We start from the raw sequence: 22,293 nt of genomic DNA on the forward strand, positions 1-22,293 counted from the left end.
TTCTTGATTTTCGTCTTATTTTGGCCTCTAGAATCCCCAATTAAAATTTTTCCCAGGGGTGGCCAAACACCCTGTATATTGTATATATATATATTGTTTTGTAGAATGAATAAAATTTTTTAAATCAAAGAATGTCTGTGAACCTTAAAGATTCTTAAACAATAAATCTAGTACCCATTTTACTATTTAAGAAATAGTACTCTCCTCTGTTCAAATTATACTCTAGAAAAGCTAAATGATCCAATCTTGTAATATTCGTTTCGAATTTCCCTCTCATTCTTAGGTACATTTCTATAAGTACGTTTCCATGAGTACGGAAAACGTAAAGCTCGATACGCAATAATAATTATTTGGATCGCAAGATACGTGGTTTTCTTCTCACCAAACAAAGTATATTAGAGAGCAGTTCTTTTTGTTAATAAGTTCTGGATATCGTTACAGATATTACGGATCTTAGTCGAACTTTTTTAGACTGCAGTCTAGTGCTCTATGGCCAGGGATTTTGTTCTTGATAGTTTGCATACTCTGTGGCCGAAGTAATCTGCGGATGATACCGTTCTTTCATTGATACGTGCCTGGTATCATCCGACTTCGTGTGTTCGTTACATTCTTATTTCTTCCTCATCCTTTCTCGCCCTAATTACGTAAAAAATGAATATTGGTAACTACCCCGCAGAGTATGATCCGGCGAAACATGGTCCATACGACCCTGCTCGATACTATGGAAAACGTAAGTTTCATACAACGTTCGCACTAGTCTCTTTTATTGGAAATTAATTAATTATGAAAATCATGTATTTACAGCTGACACTCCCTTCGGGGAAGTGAAGCTTGGTGAATTGGGCTCATGGATTGGACGACGCAATAAGGGACCCCGTGAATTGATGGGATTACTTTCTCGAGGTACATATTCCCTCTATCAAAGTGGCCATAATTTGCCTTTGAAATTGCATAACAATCACGATCGCACCAAAGTTTTTTTTCTCGTTACAGCTATTACAAAGGCAGCTGTGTTTCTATAAGAAATCTTTCAAATTCCTTTAGCATGCAATTCTGTTATTATGATTTACTATTTCCATCAGATATAATTTATAATGGAATTATTGTTAAATTTCAGCTTATTGGCGATGGCAGCATAAGTATATGCAACCTGTAAAAACAGGCGTAGCTCCCTTTTTCCAAGTTGCTGTTGGATGCTCGATTATGTCTTATTATCTCAATTACTTACGTATCAGTAAGTTAAAATTTGAAAGAAAACTATTATTTTAGATAAACATAATATAATATTGCTGATTTTGGTTTTCAGGACACCACAGGAATTACAAATACCATTAAACCTTTGCCTTACTGTTAAAAATGTATTCAGTCAAAATAGGATTCTGTTACATTACATTAGTTAACCAAGAAAAGTGAACAATTCGAAACGCTTGTAAAGTGAAATAAATACAATTAAAAAGATATAGTTATTTAATTATAGTTTGTCATCCCTCACATTTACTGTTCATTGCTCGAAAAACATATTTTCGATATATCGAATATGCGAATCCAATTTTTTAAAGAAAAATAAGCAAAACAGAAGTACGTAACTAGCGAATAATTTTCGAAAACTACGCACAAAAATGTATCGGCAAGTTTTGCTATTAAATTATTACAAGAATTATTACTTACGGAAAATGATGGATTAGGGAAGACGGTGCTCTTAAATTATAAGGTGCAAATTAATTCTGGAAGTACTCTCGACTCCCACGAGGAGAATCGAGAAAGAGAGCATGTGTCAGTTTGCCTTTGTCGACTTTCCGAAACTGCACGAGCTCACGTACGCGTGATCTGGTATGTGTGAGAGTACCTTCGGTGCACTTCTAACACCTCTGACTAGCGGTTTTTCTTTTACAGCATGAATAATGTCCGCGAGTAAATAATAGCAAAAGATTTTATAGTACAGATTTGTGGCGTAGTGAATAATAGTGAATCAACATACAAAAAATGCGACAAATGATTGAAACACCAATGAAAGACCTATTAACAAATTGTTGCAAATACAATTAATTCGTGGTAATAGCACAATCAATTCCAATACTAGTCATACTGTACGTGAAACAGTAAAATCGCGGGAGTCTGATTTTGCACTTGATAGAAGGAATACGTAGCATTTCTGTGTCTTTGTCTATCCAGTAAAAAATCGGACTCTTTACCGTTCTTAGTCGGCTTTAATGCCTTTCGCTCACCATAGTTTGTACTAGAATCGTCCGTGGTAATAGTAATTTTTTGTCTGTAGCGTGATGAATTTTTAAGCGAGTAAACTTTCTTTGCATCAAATGATCTTTGTATATACACATATTGCTGTTTGTCAGCGTTTTAAAATGGCGGACTTGAACGAGAAATTGTTGGCAGATCTCCTCAAAAAACCTGGAAATAATGTGTGTGCGGATTGTGGTGCAAAAAGTGAGTGGGTTTCCAGAGAAGCTTTAAATACATTAGTACAAAAGAAAACATAGCAAAGGATTTGTTTAATCATTCTGTTAAATATCAGTGCTCACATTTAAAGTCTTGTTTTCGGAACTTCGTTTACGTTAAAGTATAATATAATGTAATTACGTTTATAATACTGTGCAAATGAAATTAGAATTGTCGTTAAACGAAGTAACGAATAACGTTATTTATTATTACTTACTGTCACTTTACTACGAATTGTTGAAAGAATTTCTTCTCGTAGTGTATAGTTTTTTCGAAAGCTGTTAATTCCAATTCAAGCAAATTTTTATTTGATCGGTAACGTGAAATTGACAAAATTTATTAGTTTCGAATACGCCTTAATTTATTATATCTGTAATGCATATTATACGAATAAATATAAAAGAAGCATAGGAAAGTATACTATACACTTGATAACAGTTTATTTTGCAACTGTATAAAATAATAAAGAAATTTCATTACTTATTCAAGTGTATAGTATACTATACACTTGATAACAGTTTATTTTGCAACTGTATAAAATAATAAAGAAATTTCATTTACATAGTTTATCTTATTTGTAACATTTATTTTCCTCTCTTGCTATACTATGAATTATTTTAAAATCATTTTTAAACAAATTTCGATATCCAATTCATCTTTATCATAGTATATTGTACGTGTACATTATCTTATTACCGATTACTAACAAATAATAAAAATTCAGATAGAATGCTAAAAAATATATTTTTATGCAGATAATTGGAATTAAATTCCAGATCCAGAATGGGCTTCTTATAACATAGGAATATTTGTATGTACAAGATGTGCAGGAATTCATAGATCAATGGGTGCACATATTTCCAAAGTTAAACATTTGAAGTTAGATAGGTGGGAAGATTCTCAAGTGAATAGAATTAGAGAAGTTGGTAATGTTGCAGCTAGACTTCATTACGAAGAACGTGTACCACCCTGTTATCGCAGACCAAGCTCAGATGCACCACAGTAGGTTGTTGTGCATACATTTTAAATATTGATTTAAAAAGACATATATTTTTTAGATATAACGTTTTTTAATCGACAGAGTATTGGTGGAGCAATGGATAAGAGCAAAATACGAAAGAGAAGAGTTTTGCCATCCAGAAAGGCAGAATCATTATGTTTCAGGGTTTATGGAAGGATTTTTAATGAAACGTGGGAAAGAAGATTCGCGTTATCATCCTCGAAAGTTTGTCCTATGTGAAGCAGAAGATACTCTTAAGTATCATGTTAAAGAAAACAAGGTATGTTAATATTAAATATTATAAATATGTTTACAGTCATATGTACCATCAATGAATTTAAAGAACATTTTTTATTGCAAGGAACCCAAAGCTGTTCTTAGAATATCAGAATTGAATGTAGCTTTTGCTCCTCCCAAAACTGGTAATCAAAATAGTCTACAAATATCATTCATGAAGGATGGTACAACGAGACATATCTATGTATACCACGAAGACCCAGAAGTAATTACAAATTGGTATCTAGCAATACGGTGTGCAAAACTACACCGTTTAAAAGTTGCATATCCAGGTGCAACGGAAGCTGAATTACTTTCACAACTTACCAGGGACTTTCCGCGCGAAGGATTTTTGTGGAAGACTGGACCTAGGCATACAGATGCGTATAAAAAAAGGTGGTTTACATTAGATGGACGAAAACTAATGTACCATGATGATCCTATGGTATGTAGGTTTATTTAACAAATAGTTAACATTTCTGGAGCATTACGTGATACTTATTAAATATATTTTGCGACACTTCAAAGGATGCACACCCAAAAGGCGAAATCTTCTTGGGTCATTGCTCAGATGGGTTTGCTGTGAAAACAGGAGTACCTCCAGGTGCAAGAGATCAAGGGTTTTCATTTACTCTTGAAACACCAGACAGGACCTATCTCCTTTCTGCTCAAAGTGACGACGATAGAACGCAATGGATGAACGTGATTCAAAAGATGATAGACAAGCCACTTACTCCGCAAGATGCAACTAGTAAGTTTTATAGAAATAAAAGTAAGAAAGAAAACTAGGGTTGGTAATGCTTTTTCGGTAACATTGTTTTTAATTTGAATTTTGTAGTGGCAGCACGTCTTATTAGAAAACGTACAGCTAGTGGAACAATAAATATATTTTCTTCTACAAGGTAGGGCTGGATCCCACTTAGGTGCCTTTCCTAATTATTAAAAACCAATATTACCTAGACGAACCAATTGAACTATTATATTAAGAAATTATTGAGGAAATAGATTACTCGACATGCATTACAAATGAGTAACGTGTCGTAATCGCACAATGTCGTTAATTCATATAATATGTATTTATTCATAATTACGCACGTTATATCATATATCTTATGCGTGCATGCGCGCGTGCGCGTATGCGTGTATGTACATATATAACATTATAAAAGAATCTTTTAATCAATCGTAAAACCATTTTTAATGTTTTCACATGACAATTGTTAATAAATTTAAAAAATTTAATTCTCTCTACAGATTATTCATACGTATATATATATATATATATACATTATTTTCTAAACGTAGCCTATTCAATTTTCTCTATTAGATTCACAAAAAAACTTTATATTAAAGGATTCAAATCTATTTCAGTTTTAGATAGGAAATTGATTATTTCTAATTGTATTACAAAATATTCAATGTATAATGAAGAACTGGAGAGAATATCCCTAGATGGAATTTAGGTTTAGCGATTCAAGTTTTTGAAAAGGATTATTTCACTGTTGGTCGTTATTTTGTATTAAATAAACTAATGACTAATAGTATCATTATTATGAAAACGCAATTTATGGACGAAGAAACGGATTTCTCTCATATTATGAACATCACTCGAGGGCATTTTTTATAGCTTCTTGTAGTATGTATATATGCATAAGACCGAAGATATAATGTAAATAGAACATGGTGCACTGTTCGACGATACTTCTATTGCAGAATGCTTTTTGCTTGCTGTCGAACCAAGCTGACAGTATTATGTACTGCATCATACAAAATTTTTACTTGATAATATCGTTTACATGATATTTATTTACCGATGATTGGAAACTCATAGTTTTAAAAACCATATAACATTTCTGTTTTCAAATTTTTGTAATGTATAGCTGGAAGCAACAAAATTTAATAATGTGTCAAAAAATTGAAATGAATGTATAAATTCCATTCGAAATATCTTTTTATTTATGGTCATTGTCAATTCATTTAGATTTCTAAAATAAACGCAGCCTTAAATAAGAACAATATTCTGTATGGAAATAAAAAACTTTCTAAGGCCTAATGATTGGATACATTTCATATGTAACTGCAAAAAAGTGAACATACATAAAAATAGAGTTGAATTCTATGGTACGGATTGTATTGCTATAAATATACGTACGTATTATATGATCGATCTGTTCTAATTTTTGTATGGACAATATTAGAAGTATTTATAAAAGTAATATAGATATAAAACAATTCAATTTCCTTATAATGTAAGATATCAAAAAGACTGTATAGAATGAAGAGACTAAAATACTTTACACATATGCGCTTGAACAAATTCGTATATACACACGCGCGTGTACATACACGCTAAAGAAATAAAAATATTTTAATTCTCTGAAAAAATGGAACTTTCAATAGCAATGATTATACATCAATAATATATGCTTCGTGTTACTTCCCAGGAGGGAATTGATTTTGATTTAGGAATCAGCTGATCTATTACAAAAACCGGGTGAACACTGTGCGGGATTGGGTTTAGGTGGTACCTCCGATCTCTGTTGAGATTGTTGGGATCAGCTTATCTATTAAAAATCCGCGGATTGGCTGATGTATCGTTCCACACGAACGACTACCGTTATACAGGGTGTTCGGCCACCTCTGGGAAAAATTTTATCCGGAGGCCTTGAATTCGAGTATAATCTCAGGCCGCGAAAGCCTTAAATCTCAGAACAGACTTTGCATTATACAGAAATACATGTATCTATATCTTAAAGTTTATTATTATTTTTTACAACTAATAATAAAATGTATTTAAATTAACATTCATTAATATTCATTAGTATTGAAAAAAAATAACATCAAAAGATATAATGTAAATATTTCCTTATGCATTACACTTCTATACATATGTACATTGTATGAGACTTTGCATCAAAAACCATTTAGCATTACAACTTTATCTCGGACAATAACATGACATGTGCAAAAATTAGTTTTGTCTTTTTAATAATTTTTACATAGAAAATGATTGTAATTGCTTGTTTAGGTTTGGGTTAGAATATCAATTATTTTACTGCTATGGTTTATCAAGTTTGGTAGAAGAAATTAATACTTCATCTTATTATTTTGATCACACTTGGATAATGGAACACTTTTTAAGTAACAAAGGATATTCACCCAACAAAAAGCAGCAACACTAACAAAGGAGACTCGCAATGTTGGTGGTATTAGTAGGAAATTTAAAAATTGGACTGGTAACCAATACATACACGAGGTCTAAAACAAAATGATTCAATTAATCATGAACTTGTCTAATATGTAATAAAATAGGAATTTTTTTTTTTACCTTGAACGTTTGAAGAAATTTTACTTTACATTCGCCAAAAATATCCGATTTACTTTCCATTATGCTCATACCTAAAACATTTATTGGATTAAGGTACCATTATATCAGTGTTCAGAAATTAAGAAGACAAATGAAAATGGAATACAAACTGACGAAAAACATCACAAGTAATGGTGGTGTAAGAATAAACTGATCAGTAAAAAGTTTTATGAAAACGATCTTCATTGTTTTGCCTTTGTAGAACGCGTCCAGCCATTTATACCTGATAAAAATAGTAATTAGTATTGTTTAATTAATTTTCCGTTGATGTTTTATTGTTGAAAGAAAAAGTGTTTTTCACCAGATTACACGTGAAAATAATTTTTGATGATAGTTTTTATATCGGTTATCGCGATAATTCATGAGATGCGTTAAACAAATAAAGAGTTTCTCAGCGATAGAAATGGCAAAGCAGAATAAGCTCACCGAAGGTGACAGATCGAGAGAAGACCAACGTGCCGGCGAATGCATATTGTGCAATCGCCATCCAGTCGAGAGGCAGTTTATTTGATACTGGTGTCTATAATAGAAGGTGTTTAAAATAGATTCCGCCGTGAGAGTCAGATAACAATTAATTGTTCACAATAATTAATGTTTTCTGTATTAGAATGCTGTACCTACTTCAGTCAGTCTTAAAAGCTGTTTTAGTCTTCAAAAATTAGTTTATCGATAGTTTATAATTAAAATTTCATAAGAGAATGAAGAAGTATCGTCCTTCCACGAGAAGAAGGCACAGCGTGTTTACATCCCCACTCTTGCTGCAGTCCGCTGATTGGCTGTCACCGTTTCCGACCAATAACTGTGAGTCAGTAGACTGGAATAGGAGTGGGGATGTAAACATGCTGTGCCTTCTTCTCGTGGAAGTACGGTATATTCAGATACTTTCTCTGATTTCATGAAACTGACACTAGGAAATTTTCGTGAAAATCGCCAGCGGTGGGCAATCGTTTTTGCGTGAAATGCGCAGTCATCATCAAAGTATCAACGTTATATTGTCGTTCTCATTATATTAATATTTACTCTAAATATTTCTTTTTATACGGAAGCGAAAATATATTCATAATAATTAAATTTATTCAATGTAACAAATGTTACTCGCGTCTAGATCGAATTATTGCAAAAATAATTGATAATATACGTGTAGCGTGCGTGTAGTATTTAAAGGTGCGTATAATGTAAAAGCGAAACATGATGTGATATCAAGAATTCTATAGAAAAGCATAATAACGTGTAAATACCATCCATGGAGTACTGGTCCAGCAATGAAACAACCGTAGATAGCGTATCGCTTAAGTTGGGCCCAATTGTAATATCCCGATTGTGTCCATCTTTCTTCGTCTGATAAGCCGAATGTCTCGTTGAATTTTTTTATCCAAATGAACGTCGGTCTTTTGCTATTGATCGTATTTAATTCTTGAACGTTATCCGAAGTCGACGGTGGCAAAGATAACTACAATCGTGACAATTCACCAATTAGAATGTACGAATAAACTGAGAAAAATTGGCAATGCTGTTGTACTTCTTACATCTGGTTTCTTAATATGAATTAAACTAAAAAAGAATATTTTCTTTTCACACGGACAGTGACAAATACTGGATTCGTTCGACCGTAAATAAATAAACGCGTCATCGAAATATGTACCGTGCTTCCACGAGAAGAAGGCACAGCGTGATTACATCCCCACTCCTGTTCCAGCCCGCTGACTCACAGCTATTGGTCGAAAACGGTGACAGCCAATCAGCGGACTGCAGCAAGAGTGGGGATGGAAACATGCTGTGCCTTCTTCTCGTGGAAGGACGATAGTTCTAATTCTACCGCAGTGTTTCAATCGATATCAATCTTCTAAATTGCATTGCATACTTGTTATAATTAATTTTACCATGGTGAAATAAGTATTACCTTGAACACTCTGCTGTAGGTTTGCTGAGCAAATTCGGCACCGGTATAAAAAATGCCGTATATTATAGAATTGAAAAGTAGAGGTCTTTTCTGCATAGAGTTCTTCAACTTTGGCACTACTTTTGACATAAACATGATAATCTATGAACTTGAATCGATGTATAGTTTCTTTTTGTAATTTTTCAATTCCTTCTGTCCTTTGTGTTATCTGTAAATTAATGTTACATTACACAGGCAGTATAGCACATTTTTAAATAAATTGAACAAAGAGAAAAGATGCTTAATCTTGTTCATACGGTACAATCAATGCAAATTATTATAAGTTTTCATTCATCGTAGATTATCATATAAACTGCATTCTGAGATTTATTACCGATCACCGCAACTTTCATTTGACTTATTTCCGGTAGACATAAAGTAATTTTAATTATTTAAATAATATCCAGAAAATAATGTACCAATTAAGAAGATAAAATAACAGTCGATCTTGCGTTATTTTAATACGAATGCGTAATAAGTGCCTGTATGTGTGAACATAACAATTTATACTCGAGTATGTGAAATAGCGTGGATGATGAAAGCAAGTACCGCAATGCGGCAATTTTCACAAACAGTGGAAAACGAAATGAGTGCTAGACAGCGTTATAAATCTAATAGAAATACAAGATTGACACGGATGATATTGATATTTTGTAAAAAGCGGATTAAAAAATCGATCATTTAGGAGTTAACAATTTCGTGTTCTTTCGAAGTAAAATTTAATTTGTAGTTATCTTATAAAATTTGTTAAAAGAGCAATACATACCTTGTGTTCTTTGTATTTTTCTGGGAATACGTTTCTATCTCAAATTATAATATCGATCCTATTCTTACGAATGTTTTTTATCGAATGACACGTGCTTCTATTTCATCATCATCGAAAACGTGTACTTTTCGACAAAATTTTATGAATTATAATCGATTTGTCAAACTACATGGTACTGTCTATCGAAACAATAAATTGTACATGATTCAGAAAAATTTCAAATTTTCATTCAGAATTTCTGTTTTCGTTGTTAATAGCGTTTAGACAATGAACAATTTACACTATACTGTTTGTTACGTTTCGTAAGCAGTTGCAATATCGCTACACGTGCCGATAATATGATCTAATCATACGTACATATGTGTAAGTTGAATAGTTTTATTTGTCCATAATTTTCTAAATAGGTTTCAAATCATTGAAAAATAATACTTGTTTATGATTCACGTTAGGCGTATTATTTAAAATTGTATTACCGTGCATTATTCTGTAATTTAAATAACTCAAAAACTCACGTGAGAAAGTTGTTCATCTTGAGCGAACGATTACGACTTTTCGTTTTTCCCGTGTTCTCGATAAACTCGTCAAATATATTTTAAAATATTTTCTTTCAAAATTATTACACAATCAGTTTTAAGTAGACGTTTCAAATGTTAAATAGACATTTTTATGACGTGTCACAGAACTTTGATGGAAATTCAATAAATAAAAGAAGAATAATACTAACCTATGCGATTCCAATAACTCACATAATTTACATTTAATGTATTTTCCGTTAATTAATGAACAGAGATGTATCGACACGTTTGAAATACTGCTCGATCATATATGCGTAAGATGTGTACGCGATAACACACGTGTAACCGGCTATGTCCACTTTGAACTAATCAAAATCAATCACGTCTCGGTTACATCAATTGAAAGCAACTCCGATACAGAGCATTATTCGGTACTACAAAATCGTATACTGTATTAATGGTAAACGCTTAATTGTAGAATTTCAAGTTTCTGTTGTATACAAAAATCGAAATATGTAATGTTCGAATGATGTTCTTTCGAATGAAATTAAATTTTATTAACATATTCATTGTGCCATTGAAAATATTATTTGAAATGTGAATTCTAGGAACATATATAAGTTACAATGATTTTAACATAGCTAAAATCCAGGATTAATAATGTGTAGTGTTTAAAAAAGAAGGTAGAATAAAACTACAAACTACAAACAATACAGTTCCTCTTCGTTGTAAACTTTATAACAAATGGCACCCGTAATTTCAGAATATAACCAATCTCTCCACTTTTGATTCACAACTTTCTCAAAAGTGTATTCTTGGAAAATTTGGCTTTTCTCTACCTGTTTCAAAGTTTAAATCATTATTATTGATCGTAACGTTATCTCTACAAAACATGATTTTTAATAATTTACCTGACAAAATTTTAACTTTTCAAACATTTTTATACTTTTCTCATTATCAAATTTAATCTTTGCCGTGTATCTAGAGATATTGAATTTATTAATTCCTAATGAAAGAAAAAGATGCTTTTCTTAAAAATGTAACAGACAGCTAATTAATGGAAAGTTTAGCATAAAGTACATACCATGAAGTAACATTAAAATTAATGCTTCCCAACCCCTCTTCTTACCCCTGTAAGCAACATCTGCTATCATAATTTCAATTTCTGCACTATGTGGCTGATCCACTTCATTGAAAAACAAATTTGTATCTCCAATCATAGCTTCTAAAATTGATTGATATCAGTATATAAGAAAAATAATAACAACGCATGTAAACTAACATCTTTTATACCTATCTCATTTCTGGTTGTAGAAAGAATGCTTTTTTCCAAAATGATAAATGTACATTCTAAAACAAATAATAATACATATTCGGATCGTAAATACGTATCTGACAGACTGTTACTCACTGTCCTGATCTTGATGCCATTGTTCTTGCATTTCAAATTCTTCATCTAATGTTAAAACTTCCGAGCCTGTCCAGTATCTTAATTCGGCTGATTTCATCCATTCATGATACCTGAAAATAGAATAATACTCAGTAATTACTAATATTAATCAGGAAATTTTAATAAGTTTTAATACTTGGAGAAGCGTAGGACACTTTAAAAATGGTGGATATCTTTGTCAATACAAAATGTTGTCGACAATCGATAAGAGGTAAACGATACCAGCCTTTTAACATGTTTTTCTTTATAAGGTACTAAAATCACATTTGTCCCAATAATTGTAGTAAATTCATTGTCCTTCATAGTTTAAAGTCAATTAGTATCGAAATTATTAAGAAAATAATCCAACTATGAAGTTTTAAGTCAAAGAGGTTACATTCGTCTTTCTGCCATATTGGATGCAAAGTTTGCAACGATATGATCTAGGGTTCTTAGCAAGTAAATTCACTTTCTTTATGCTTTTGCTGTTTGTAATCGTAGCACGAGGAGTAGCTGTTGAACTGTAACGTTATTCAAGAAAAATGGCTTATAATTTTGCGAGTGTACCAGCGGCCGCTATGCCACCAATGGGTATGTTCAAAATTCATAACCGTACATATTATATCGGTTCGTTATGTTTTGTATCGCTCAGGGAAGGATTCGATGGTTTTGATGCATCGTTTAATGTTACCATTATCTTATCGCAATTTAATGTACGATTGCAGTTGTAGAGGTTACATACTTTTAGGTATGAGACCAATGGGACCGCTTGCTCAGATCACAGGTCCACAAGGTTTCATGGAACTAGCAGGTCAAGGATTTCCTCCTTTACCTCCACCAATACCACTGCCTGGAATGAATGATTCCCCTTTAGAGTTTAGTACAAATAAAAATCAACCACCGGTAGTTAGAGAAACCTCGGATGATAGCAACGATAAAAGGAACGAAAAAAACGACGTTAGACGAGACAGAGAAAACAGGGATAATAGAGATAATCGAGATAATCGAAGGTTTGCAGCTCGTTTTCAGATAATACTTTACAGTAATATTGTGCTTGCATTATATTTTTTTTATGTTCTGTTCGAGGTAGGTCTAGGAGCGAAAGAAACGATAGAAGGGAGAGGGACAGGGAAAGAAGGGAAGAGCGGAATGAAAGAGATAGAAGAGAAGAACGGAGACCAGAAGAACGGAATAATATAAATTCTATGAGTAGCAATAGTAGTCATAATAATAATTCAAATGGTAATGAAATTCCATCATCGTCAAATACCAGTGGTACGCCAAATTTAGGACCACAAATGGAACAAGCAACTGGAGTTTGGGGAATGAGTGTAGGCTATCCAGTAATGAGAATAGGGCCAATGGGACCTATGATGAGCGAAATGACCCTTGGACCTCATATGGGACACACTCATAGCTATGGACCTATGAGCATGGGAATAATGCCGCACGACGGTGGTATGATAAGTGCTCCTATATTAGGACCAGAACAAATAATGAACGACGCGGCTCAAATTATGAGTAGTGCTTTACCACCACCACCTACAACACCCCAAGGTTCCAAAGAAATTATACATTATAAAAGTTGTACTTTGTTCCCACCAAACCCGAATGCTCCACCACCGACAACTAGAGAAAGGCCTCCAGGATGTAGAACAATTTTTGTTGGAGGTATTTTCTGTTTATTTTATTCGTATATTATAGAAAATTGTATCTCAAAAAAAATCCTGTCTTATAAATTTGATGTAGGTTTGCCAGAAAATATTACGGAAACGATAATTCGAGAAATATTTGAACGATGTGGAGAAATAACTACATTACGTTTGTCTAAAAAGAATTTTTGTCACATACGTTTTGTACTTGAAAACAGTGTTGACTTGGCCATTTATTTGTCTGGATACAGAGTTAGGATAGGATCTAGCGGTGATTCTGCAAACACTGGAAGACTTCACGTAGACTTTGCTCAGGTTTGTAATTTATATAGGTTTCGTGTTTGTAAAATATTAGTATAATCATTGAAATATAGGCCAGAGACGACCAGTACGAATGGGAATGTAGACAACGCCAACTGCAGAGAGAACAACGCCATAGAGAAAGAGTTGAAAAGGAAAGACAAAGGGCACCATCCAGTCCTCCTCCAGTGGTACATTACACGGACCACGAAGCGTCAAACATTTGCGAGAAGATTAAACAGGACGATACATTTATGAAAGCGGTACAAGTGAGTAACATCAATATAATTGTATTATATTTGTTTTTCAAATTTTGAAAATGTCTTTAAATATGTAGAGAGTAGAACTTTTGAAGTTTAAAGAAACAAATTCCGTTAACAAAATTGTCACGTTAAATTGTTTCAGGTTGTCGTAACATGGTTAGAACGCGGAGACTGCACAAAACGCAACGCCAACACATTTTACTCGATGATTCAGTCGACAAATTCTCACGTTCGACGATTACTTACGGAGAAAGTGACGTACGAAGAGGAGCTTCAGAAGGCGAAGGAATTAATGAAGGGCAGGATGCAGGGACTCCTAATACAATGTACGTTTATGTATTTCATAATTTTTTTTATAATATAGCTCTGTGCCATTGTACATTTTTTGTGTACACAAGAGCAAATCTACACACATATTGCTTTATCTGGTAAGTTTTTTTACCATAATGTAAGGATCCTGCTATCCTTTGGGTATTCGATACAACAACAAGTGCCAAAATGCGATCACATCAGAATTACATTTTGCGCGTCTTACAATAACGAGAGTGCGTACTCTTGTTCTTCATTGGTAAATTCTTCGTACTTGGTAAATTCTCAGACTAAGCACACTATAACAAAAGCAGAATTTATTGTTATAGTAATTACAAAGGTACGTTATTTCTGGTATTAAAAATTTTGATATTTAAAGAATAATACACAAAATCGAAGCACATTTTCAATGTTACAATTTACATAGTTGACCGTTCGATACATTTAATCACGATGAGTCTCTTAAAAATTTCATCCTCATTGAAATTCAACATCAGGTGTATTGTAAGAAATTTATTATATAACAAGTGTATTGTGGTCAATGCACGATCAGGACAACTCGGTAGAAGGATCAAAGACAGTAGGAGAAAAAATAAGGTGGGTGAAGAAATCCTGTCTTTCGGTTCTAGGCTCTAATAATTGAACGAAAAAGCACAAATATCACGAAAATTCATTTTATAGAGATATAGTGTACCTAAAAGTTGCATGCTTGCAATGCTAAGGATTAAGGGTGATGGGCAAAATATTTGTTGCGAAAATGATATTACGCTACGATTCTCAATATAATTAGTTTATTAATCGATAAAGCTATAATAACAAAATTTTTACGAGCAATTTAAACCATTTTCTTTTACTTTATGTAAAGATTGTTAATGAAATCGTAGCTTAAAATCATCCATAACGTCGGAAGGCTCTACATGTTGTAAGTTGTTAGGCAAATAGTGTTCATTTTCCAAGGAAAATAAACACAGATTATGACATATTGAAAAGACTGATTGGCAGCCAAGTTGCAAGACCTCGAAAAGGATCCTCAATATGGTGAAAGCAGTTTTTGAAATCGTTATATTCGGATAAGTAACTCGATGACACCATTACTTAGCACGATACCTAGCAGACTTGTATACGATCGAATAGTAATAGGTACCAGGGTAATTTTCGAAATACGCGTGCAAAGGAAACGTTCGAATCTGAATGATACAGGAACGATTTCGGGAACAGCACTGACACTGAGCATATTGCAAAGAATGTATTTATGAGTGTTTAGATGATTATTAACGAGTAACATATTAGACCAAAACGAACGTAGAGTTTAAAGCAGGGTATACAACAGAAGATTTGTTGTGTTTTTGTATGCAACATGCGACCATGTCACCAACAGTCAGTCAGATTGAACGCGTCTTTACTGCGGCCAGCCACAAGAAGGTCTGGGATCACTTCACAAAGGCTCAACGGAAGAACATCGAAATGTGGAAGAAACAATCCTCGGTATGTATGTGCATTTCCACGCCAGTAGCGTGTCCAATACGTTACTTTCTTTATGATTAGACAACAGTAATCACCGGCAAAGTCTTACGAGTCACAAAGTGCTTCTTTATGCGATTGCACGTACATCTATATGCTACGCACACGCGTTTTGCAATATCTTTTTTTCGAGAAGAAGGTAAGTGATCGAAGAGTATAAACGTCTTCAAATCTGGTCAGACACATACGCTTTCTCTGTTTGATTAATGTTTAAACTTTGTTTGGAGTATTGGGACGTGAAAGGTAATGAGTAGTTTTGCTAATTCAAATTGAACAGGTACCGCAGATCGGAGCAAACAGGTAATTAACTCAGTCATGGATTCAAATAATTCTAAGATAAAATGCAAGTTTTAATCGTATAAAACCGATTTCTCGCAATAACGTGCGCGCGTCTAAAGAGACAGCAGCAGAAAGAGAGCGAGATCGAGATCGAGATCGAGATCGAGAGTGTGTGTATGTGTGAAAGAGAGTCCGGGGCGGGGGGGAGGGGGTGGCCAAAATTATTTTAACATTATTACTTAGCGTAAACATATTAATTTTTGCACTTCGAAAACATACTCACATTATAAAAGGAACACATATACAAAACGTAATTTTTATGTGGGATGTTTTTTAAAAAATTATCAATGCGATCATCGTTAAATTTCTTACACGATTCAAATTGTACGATATTATTTATTTCTATTTAACTTTCTGTAGGCGTATACATCATTTTTTAAAAACTATAATTTTCAGAAAATTCCGTGGCAAGTGTGCCTTAGCAACAGGCGCAATTACGAGTGCAACACTGAATGTAAACATTTATATAATTGTTAGAAATACACTTTTTACATATCACGTTACGAAAAACGGTCGTTGTGTCCTATCCAAGATCTAGTTTTGAGATAAATTCTACAACTCGTGACGCATCGCATATAAAATACACACACGTGTACATACATATACGTATATATGGCATGTTTTTGGTGTTATGTCTATCGCTACATTTGAATTGAAATGAACTCGATAATAATTTGTCACCACAACAGGAGATCAAAGCGGTGCAACTGGAAGAAACTTTAATGGAAGGTGAAGGGGAAATGGAAGTGTCCGATTCGGAGGAGGAACCGCAACGTAAAAAAGTACGGAATCAATCGGATGTACACGACGATTCTGAGAGATTGCAAGCTTTGAAGGAAGAGAACGATAGTCTTCGCTGTCAGTTGGAGGCGTATAAAAACGAAGTGTGTAACAATGTCTTGTCAATATGCTGTTAAATTATTTTCATACATAGGAGGATTATTGTGAAAGGCAGAGATTGCGTTTCGCAGGTGGATCTACTAAAGTCTGAGACGAAAAGCGACATAGACGCGAAGGATAAACAGATGAAAATGTTGCAACAAACTTTGAAAGGTATGCAGGAGCAATTAATGCAATCGAGGAAGCAGCAGGCTCAAGATGATCAGAAAATAAAGGATTTGACTGTAAAGTTAAATGCCACGAGAAAGGAAGAACCTAGAGAGAGCGAGATAATAACACTGGACAAAGACGATGACATAAACGAGGAGCCCCGAACTCCCAAACAATTAATTTTATCGTCCAGTTTCGTCCAAATTACCCAAAAGGATGCCAAGCTTATAGGTACTTCCCGACAAATTTCATCCGACATTCAAATTTTTTAAAATATTACCTCGAACTCTTATAAAATAATTTCTTTATGGTTACAGGATTAATAGCGACATTTTTACACATTCATCCGTTTGGCGCAAGCGTGGATTATTTATGGTCCTACTTGCAAAAGATGGAACCAGGCATCAAACCGAACGAGGTGGAAGCCTTAATGCAACGATTTCCTCAAGTCTTTAAACAAGATTTATTCGGAATTGGAGCAAATATGGAAAGACGTTGGCAGTTTTCGGGTTTCAACGTTTATCGTAGTCACTGAGATTTCAGTGTACCAATTAAATCTAGGAAAAGACCGACAGAAAATCCGCTAAGGAATTTTATAATATTGTCATGTCGTGGCATCTCGTGTCATGTAGATATTTATTGTGATACTTACTTTTACGTTAAGTCCTTATTTGATAGTGTCGCCATCGAACTGAAAACTTGTAAAAGAAAATGATTAATTTCGAAAATATTTCGCAAAAAGACGATCAGTGTACTTATTCCAATAAGTATCTTATACCTTTAAGAACTAACCGAATCTGTTTAGAAAAGCCATTAAAATTTATTTATAATGTCTCGATCGGGGAATTACGACAGAAACATAACCGAAGTCATTAGCCGTTAGTAGATAAAATTTTTTACACGTTTCTTCTCTTTGCGTGTACAGGAGTAATATATTTGTATGAAGAACGGCAGTCAAGATGATGCGTTATTAATTCTCTAGTAAATGTTATTTTTATGTAAGGTAATGCGTATATATATCTTAATTCGTTAGTTATATACAAATTATAAACAGCTTTCCCTATTTTATTCCCTGCATATTCAATTTCAACCAATTGCGTATAACAACCGATAAAGTTATTCTGACGTTATGCATACGCGATACTATTACTATTTACTATTATACATTTCTTTAACTAGGCTCAAAGTATAAATACAGCTCTACTAACAACTCATCAAATGAAAGGTTCACTGTAAACTATCGACTATTACAATTTTAAAAAATTTTAAATCACTCTGAAAAAATTATTTTCCGTTGCAGGAGTCAATTACAATCATTTTTGGTCATTACACGTACCCCCGAATTCCTACGCACTTTCGAGAAAAAAATTCGAGAAGGTGTGAAATTTTTCGACCGAAGAAAAAGAATTTCAAATCGTTTTGGAAAAATTATTTTCGGTTGTGGGGGTCAATTACAATCATTTTTGGTGAATACACATACCCTCGAAATCCTATGCATTTTCGAGAAAAAAATTCTCGTAGAGGTTACCTTAGGTAGGAATTGGAAAAGAAATACAATAAACGTTTTTCTTTTGATGCTATGCGAAACACACACGAGGTATATGAATAGATGGACTTTTTACCTTATGGACATTGATGACCCGATCTGACCGTCATATCGAGTTATTTTTTAAATAAATAAAGATTTTCGGTGTAGTTGTCGATGAGGTACATACTGACGTATTTTAATAATCTTAATCGTTTGGTTACTCTACTGAAACTAATCGATCGATGTCCAATGATGGACCGTACAGCTTTCATTCCGTTAAAAAATAATAAAATTTCTGTAATTTCATTTTCTGTCTCACTTCTTCTCGTGTTCATTTCTAAATCTGTTGGTAATGATGCGAGTGACACGGAAATGGTAATGGGCTCTAGAGCTCCCTTCAATCCCTTGAATTTCAAACCCTTCCCCATAGTCAACTCGCATGTATTTACGCACACGTTACAACTATCTGCCCATCAATACTAATTTAGTGAATATTTTCACAACTGACGAGGACGCTAAAATCACAGACGAGGTATACGAGTAGACCTTTCACCCAATGTATTTTTTCGGCCCATTTTTATGGGGCTCTAGAGCCCCATTACCATTTCCGTGTCAAATGAACGAAAGATGAAAACTTATGTAAAAGAAAGTATCATATAAAGGAAGATCGAAGAAATGAATACGTGATGTACGACCTTGGTTCTCGACAGAAATTCAAAGAAACTTTCAGTCTCCTCGAATTTGTCCATATTTTCATACCTATTGTTTGCAATAATTGTTAATTAACATCAGACAATAGTTTAAATAATGCTCGATAGCGTGGGTTGTATAAACAATTGTTTTTAATACCATTTTGCATGGAATATTAATTTTTCGGTCAAAGGCACGGTTAACCGTTAATTGATTGGTGAACTCGCCAAGGTCGGTCTTCCCCACCCCTTGAACTCTTCTGCCTGCGGCTCTCTTTCTTCTCTAGGCTAGCGGACGTGACGGAACCCCGTGGATCTGCGCTCCACCTTTACTCACCACTGCTGACCACTGGACGAGCACTGGTCAACTCTAGTGACCAATACTGACCATTAGTGACCAGTAGTGACCAGGAGTGAGCGAGTTTTGAATCTCCCCTGTCGAATTTCTTTTTCGACCTTCAAGCGTCTGTTGGGCTTGAATATGGGGTTAGATCTTGCTTTTACTTCTCTGGTCCAGTTCCATATTTTACTACTGGTTCCTTGTTTGGTTTGTCCGATGTAAAATCTGTTTCACTGACCACTATCGACACAGTCGCGAGTGATATCTCAATCTCCAATTTCTTACTTCTTTTTCGACATTCAAATGTCTACGGGGCTTGAATCTATCGTTTTGTCTCGCTTTCATTTGTCTGGTCTTCTTACACATTTCACTTCTGGCTCCTTGTTTCTATGTTGTGTTAACTAATCGCAAATGCAAACTTTTTTTCTTTCAGCTTACTTACAGGCCATCGTGGGACATCGTGGGACATCGATCGGTCCATTTATTTTATTTCAGGGCTTCGTATTTCCCAATTTATTATATTTAACTAATCATAAATGCCGCCTTGTTTAGTTTGTTTCAGCTTACTTACAGGCCATCGTTGGACATCGCGGGACATCGTGGGACGACAACGCAAGGACATCGAGGGATTTTTATTTCTAAGGCCCTTAGAGTAAATTTAGTTTTAAGGCCGCGATACCAAGCAGTTATTAACTTAGCTTCTCGTTCTCTCGATCTTTCGTTTCTTGAAACATGATCCGAAGATCTGCTGTACGGTTACAGCATCGCGTCGCGTCGCGTCGCGTCTCCCATAATTTAGCTTCACCCCTTTTTAAACAAAATAATTGCTTGGTACATTTACTCCCATGTATGCGTCTGCGTATGTGCCAAGTAATTCTTTACCAACTAGCTTCACGTTCACCCGTTCCCTCGTTTCTCGTTCCGATCACCACTGCTTCCATGTAGAAAGCAAGTGATCGGCCGTTTAGCTCGTCCGAAGGGTCAGTTGCCGTCCTCTGGCGAGACGATCCAAGGGAAAGGGTATTTCGGCCGCAGAGGGGATCAGGGACTGTTCCTGTCTGCGGTAGCCCCGATTCAAGATCCCTCTCTCTGTTAGACATCCCGAGTTGGGTCCATTTGGCTCCCAACAGGATGCTTGGGAGAAATGGGGAACCTCTGTGTCGGGTGCGTCGATTCCCTTCCCCTTCGATTGGACTTGCTAAGAGGCAACGGAGCTGACCCTTTTGACCAGTTACTCGGTTCGCGTGTCGCGTATTTCGTTCCTTGCACTATTGCATGGTGCATCGCGTCGTATCGCGTCGCGTCGCGTATCCCATAATTTAGCTTCATTCCATTTTAAACGAAATAATTACTTGGTACAACTAAACTAGAAGATCGAAGGAACATTGCTTCCTTCTATCTCTCTAGTTTAGTAATTTAGCTTCTAAGGATGTAAAAGGGAGATCGATGGAACTTTGATTCCATCTATCTCCCTTCGGGTCTCCACTCGCAGCAACCTCCACGTGGTGAGACCTGGTAATCGGTGTCACCCACGATAGAAAAGTTATCCTTCGTGGGTGACACCGAGCTAATGGCTGCGAATTTAATATTGTTCTTTAAGATACTAGAGAAAATTATACTGCTTAAGGGGGGAAATTTCTCTTTTTTATCCCTTTTAATGTTTCGGGGTTTAAGAATTACTTATTAAATCCGTTTTCCTATAGAGATCGAGTTAGGAAGGGCAGTGGTTCGATCCTCGATTTACCTTCATCCCTTTTTAAACGAAATAATTACTTGGTGCAACTAAACTAGAAGATAGAAGGAATACTGCTTCCTTCTATCTCTTCAGTTTAGTAATCTAGCTTGTGAGAATGTAAAAGGGAGATCGATAGAATCAAAGTTCCATCGATTCTTCGAGTCTCCACTCGCAGCAACCTCCTCGTGGTGAGACCTGGTAATCGGTGTCACCCACGATAGAAAAGTTATCCTTCGTAGGTGACACCGAACTAATGGCTGCCAATTTAGAATTGTTTCTTGATATAATAAACGAATTTAGATTTATAATTAGGCAAGTGTTTGGTTAACCATTATGTTAGGCAAGTTATTTTTATTCGAAGACAAATTCTTTTGAAAACTCTTTCAACTCTCTTCGTTGGTTATGCATCTTTCATTGGTTGCACTTTCGTTTGTTTCTTCTTCGACCAAAGATCGTTGGTCACAGAAGATCTTTATTAATGGAGGGTGGTTGGGAATCGGTTAGGGCGGGTCTCCATTCGCAGCAACCTCCTCGTGGTGAGACCTGGGTAATATTATTTACCGTTTAATTAATAATCGTATCCCTCTTAGCTGGATAATGCAATTATTAATTAAAAAGTAAATAATATTAGCAAATTGGCTGCGATCCGCCTTGCATAGGTCATCATGAATATAGAGATTCTCCGCTAGGTTAGTTTTGATTCATCAAAGATTCTACAATATTATTACAGACGAGGTATACGAGTAGATCTTTCACCCAATCTATTTTTTCGACCCATTTTTATGGGGTCTCGAACCCCCATTATCATTTTCGTATCATAT

The 22,293-nt window shown here is 34.7% G+C and overlaps 5 protein-coding genes across 13 annotated transcripts; 3 read left to right on the plus strand and 2 right to left on the minus strand.

Annotated features, from left to right (window-relative positions):
- The first annotated feature begins 523 nt into the window (after positions 1 to 523).
- On the plus strand, positions 524 to 1,458 carry Atpsynf (ATP synthase, subunit F). The gene is made up of 4 exons (XM_076766267.1): positions 524 to 730; positions 805 to 903; positions 1,118 to 1,234; positions 1,307 to 1,458. The coding sequence occupies exons 1-4, from the start codon at positions 652 to 654 to the stop codon at positions 1,333 to 1,335; spliced, it is 324 nt and encodes a 107-aa protein (XP_076622382.1). The 5' UTR covers positions 524 to 651; the 3' UTR covers positions 1,336 to 1,458.
- Positions 1,459 to 1,849: 391 nt separating this feature from the next.
- On the plus strand, positions 1,850 to 6,368 carry LOC143342979 (arf-GAP with dual PH domain-containing protein 1). 2 transcript variants are annotated; one of them, XM_076767363.1, is made up of 7 exons: positions 1,850 to 2,052; positions 2,276 to 2,442; positions 3,231 to 3,456; positions 3,536 to 3,734; positions 3,816 to 4,175; positions 4,259 to 4,481; positions 4,569 to 6,368. In XM_076767363.1, exons 2-7 carry the CDS (start codon positions 2,316 to 2,318, stop codon positions 4,634 to 4,636), a joined length of 1,203 nt encoding a protein of 400 aa, XP_076623478.1. In that variant the 5' UTR covers positions 1,850 to 2,052; positions 2,276 to 2,315; the 3' UTR covers positions 4,637 to 6,368. The 2 variants fall into 2 exon arrangements, with proteins under 2 accessions (XP_076623478.1, XP_076623479.1); XM_076767364.1 differs by lacking the exon at positions 1,850 to 2,052 and having other exon boundaries at positions 2,119 to 2,442; positions 3,210 to 3,456; positions 4,569 to 6,364.
- Positions 6,369 to 6,464: 96 nt separating this feature from the next.
- LOC143342981 (PXMP2/4 family protein 4-like) lies at positions 6,465 to 10,713 on the minus strand. Of its 4 annotated transcripts, none has more exons than XM_076767370.1 (7): positions 10,527 to 10,713; positions 9,803 to 9,981; positions 8,998 to 9,205; positions 8,336 to 8,547; positions 7,208 to 7,320; positions 7,059 to 7,129; positions 6,465 to 6,988 (listed from the first exon to the last, which is right to left on the minus strand). In XM_076767370.1, the coding sequence occupies exons 3-7, from the start codon at positions 9,130 to 9,132 to the stop codon at positions 6,818 to 6,820; spliced, it is 702 nt and encodes a 233-aa protein (XP_076623485.1). In that variant the 5' UTR covers positions 9,133 to 9,205; positions 9,803 to 9,981; positions 10,527 to 10,713; the 3' UTR covers positions 6,465 to 6,817. The 4 variants fall into 4 exon arrangements, with proteins under 4 accessions (XP_076623485.1, XP_076623484.1, XP_076623487.1 ...); XM_076767369.1 differs by having other exon boundaries at positions 10,315 to 10,713; XM_076767372.1 differs by lacking the exon at positions 9,803 to 9,981.
- A 136-nt stretch (positions 10,714 to 10,849) lies between these two features.
- LOC143342982 (N-acetyltransferase 9-like protein) lies at positions 10,850 to 16,368 on the minus strand. 3 transcript variants are annotated; one of them, XM_076767375.1, is made up of 7 exons: positions 16,354 to 16,368; positions 12,489 to 12,596; positions 11,729 to 11,838; positions 11,611 to 11,667; positions 11,402 to 11,542; positions 11,229 to 11,323; positions 10,850 to 11,156 (listed from the first exon to the last, which is right to left on the minus strand). In XM_076767375.1, the coding sequence occupies exons 3-7, from the start codon at positions 11,823 to 11,825 to the stop codon at positions 11,019 to 11,021; spliced, it is 528 nt and encodes a 175-aa protein (XP_076623490.1). In that variant the 5' UTR covers positions 11,826 to 11,838; positions 12,489 to 12,596; positions 16,354 to 16,368; the 3' UTR covers positions 10,850 to 11,018. The 3 variants fall into 3 exon arrangements, with proteins under 3 accessions (XP_076623490.1, XP_076623488.1, XP_076623489.1); XM_076767373.1 differs by lacking the exons at positions 12,489 to 12,596; positions 16,354 to 16,368 and adding an exon at positions 11,994 to 12,214; XM_076767374.1 differs by lacking the exons at positions 12,489 to 12,596; positions 16,354 to 16,368 and adding an exon at positions 11,904 to 12,030.
- On the plus strand, positions 11,818 to 18,248 carry LOC143342970 (ecto-NOX disulfide-thiol exchanger 2). Of its 3 annotated transcripts, none has more exons than XM_076767350.1 (11): positions 11,818 to 12,018; positions 12,248 to 12,337; positions 12,495 to 12,756; positions 12,837 to 13,417; positions 13,496 to 13,713; positions 13,773 to 13,967; positions 14,104 to 14,287; positions 15,649 to 15,755; positions 16,820 to 17,014; positions 17,102 to 17,411; positions 17,498 to 18,248. In XM_076767350.1, the coding sequence occupies exons 2-11, from the start codon at positions 12,289 to 12,291 to the stop codon at positions 17,713 to 17,715; spliced, it is 2,319 nt and encodes a 772-aa protein (XP_076623465.1). In that variant the 5' UTR covers positions 11,818 to 12,018; positions 12,248 to 12,288; the 3' UTR covers positions 17,716 to 18,248. The 3 variants fall into 3 exon arrangements, with proteins under 3 accessions (XP_076623465.1, XP_076623463.1, XP_076623464.1); XM_076767348.1 differs by having other exon boundaries at positions 11,818 to 11,978; XM_076767349.1 differs by lacking the exon at positions 11,818 to 12,018 and having other exon boundaries at positions 12,201 to 12,337.
- The last annotated feature ends 4,045 nt before the right edge of the window (positions 18,249 to 22,293 follow it).

This window comes from Colletes latitarsis, chromosome 6 (assembly GCF_051014445.1).
Source record: "Colletes latitarsis isolate SP2378_abdomen chromosome 6, iyColLati1, whole genome shotgun sequence".
NCBI classification, from domain to species: Eukaryota; Metazoa; Arthropoda; class Insecta; order Hymenoptera; family Colletidae; genus Colletes; species Colletes latitarsis.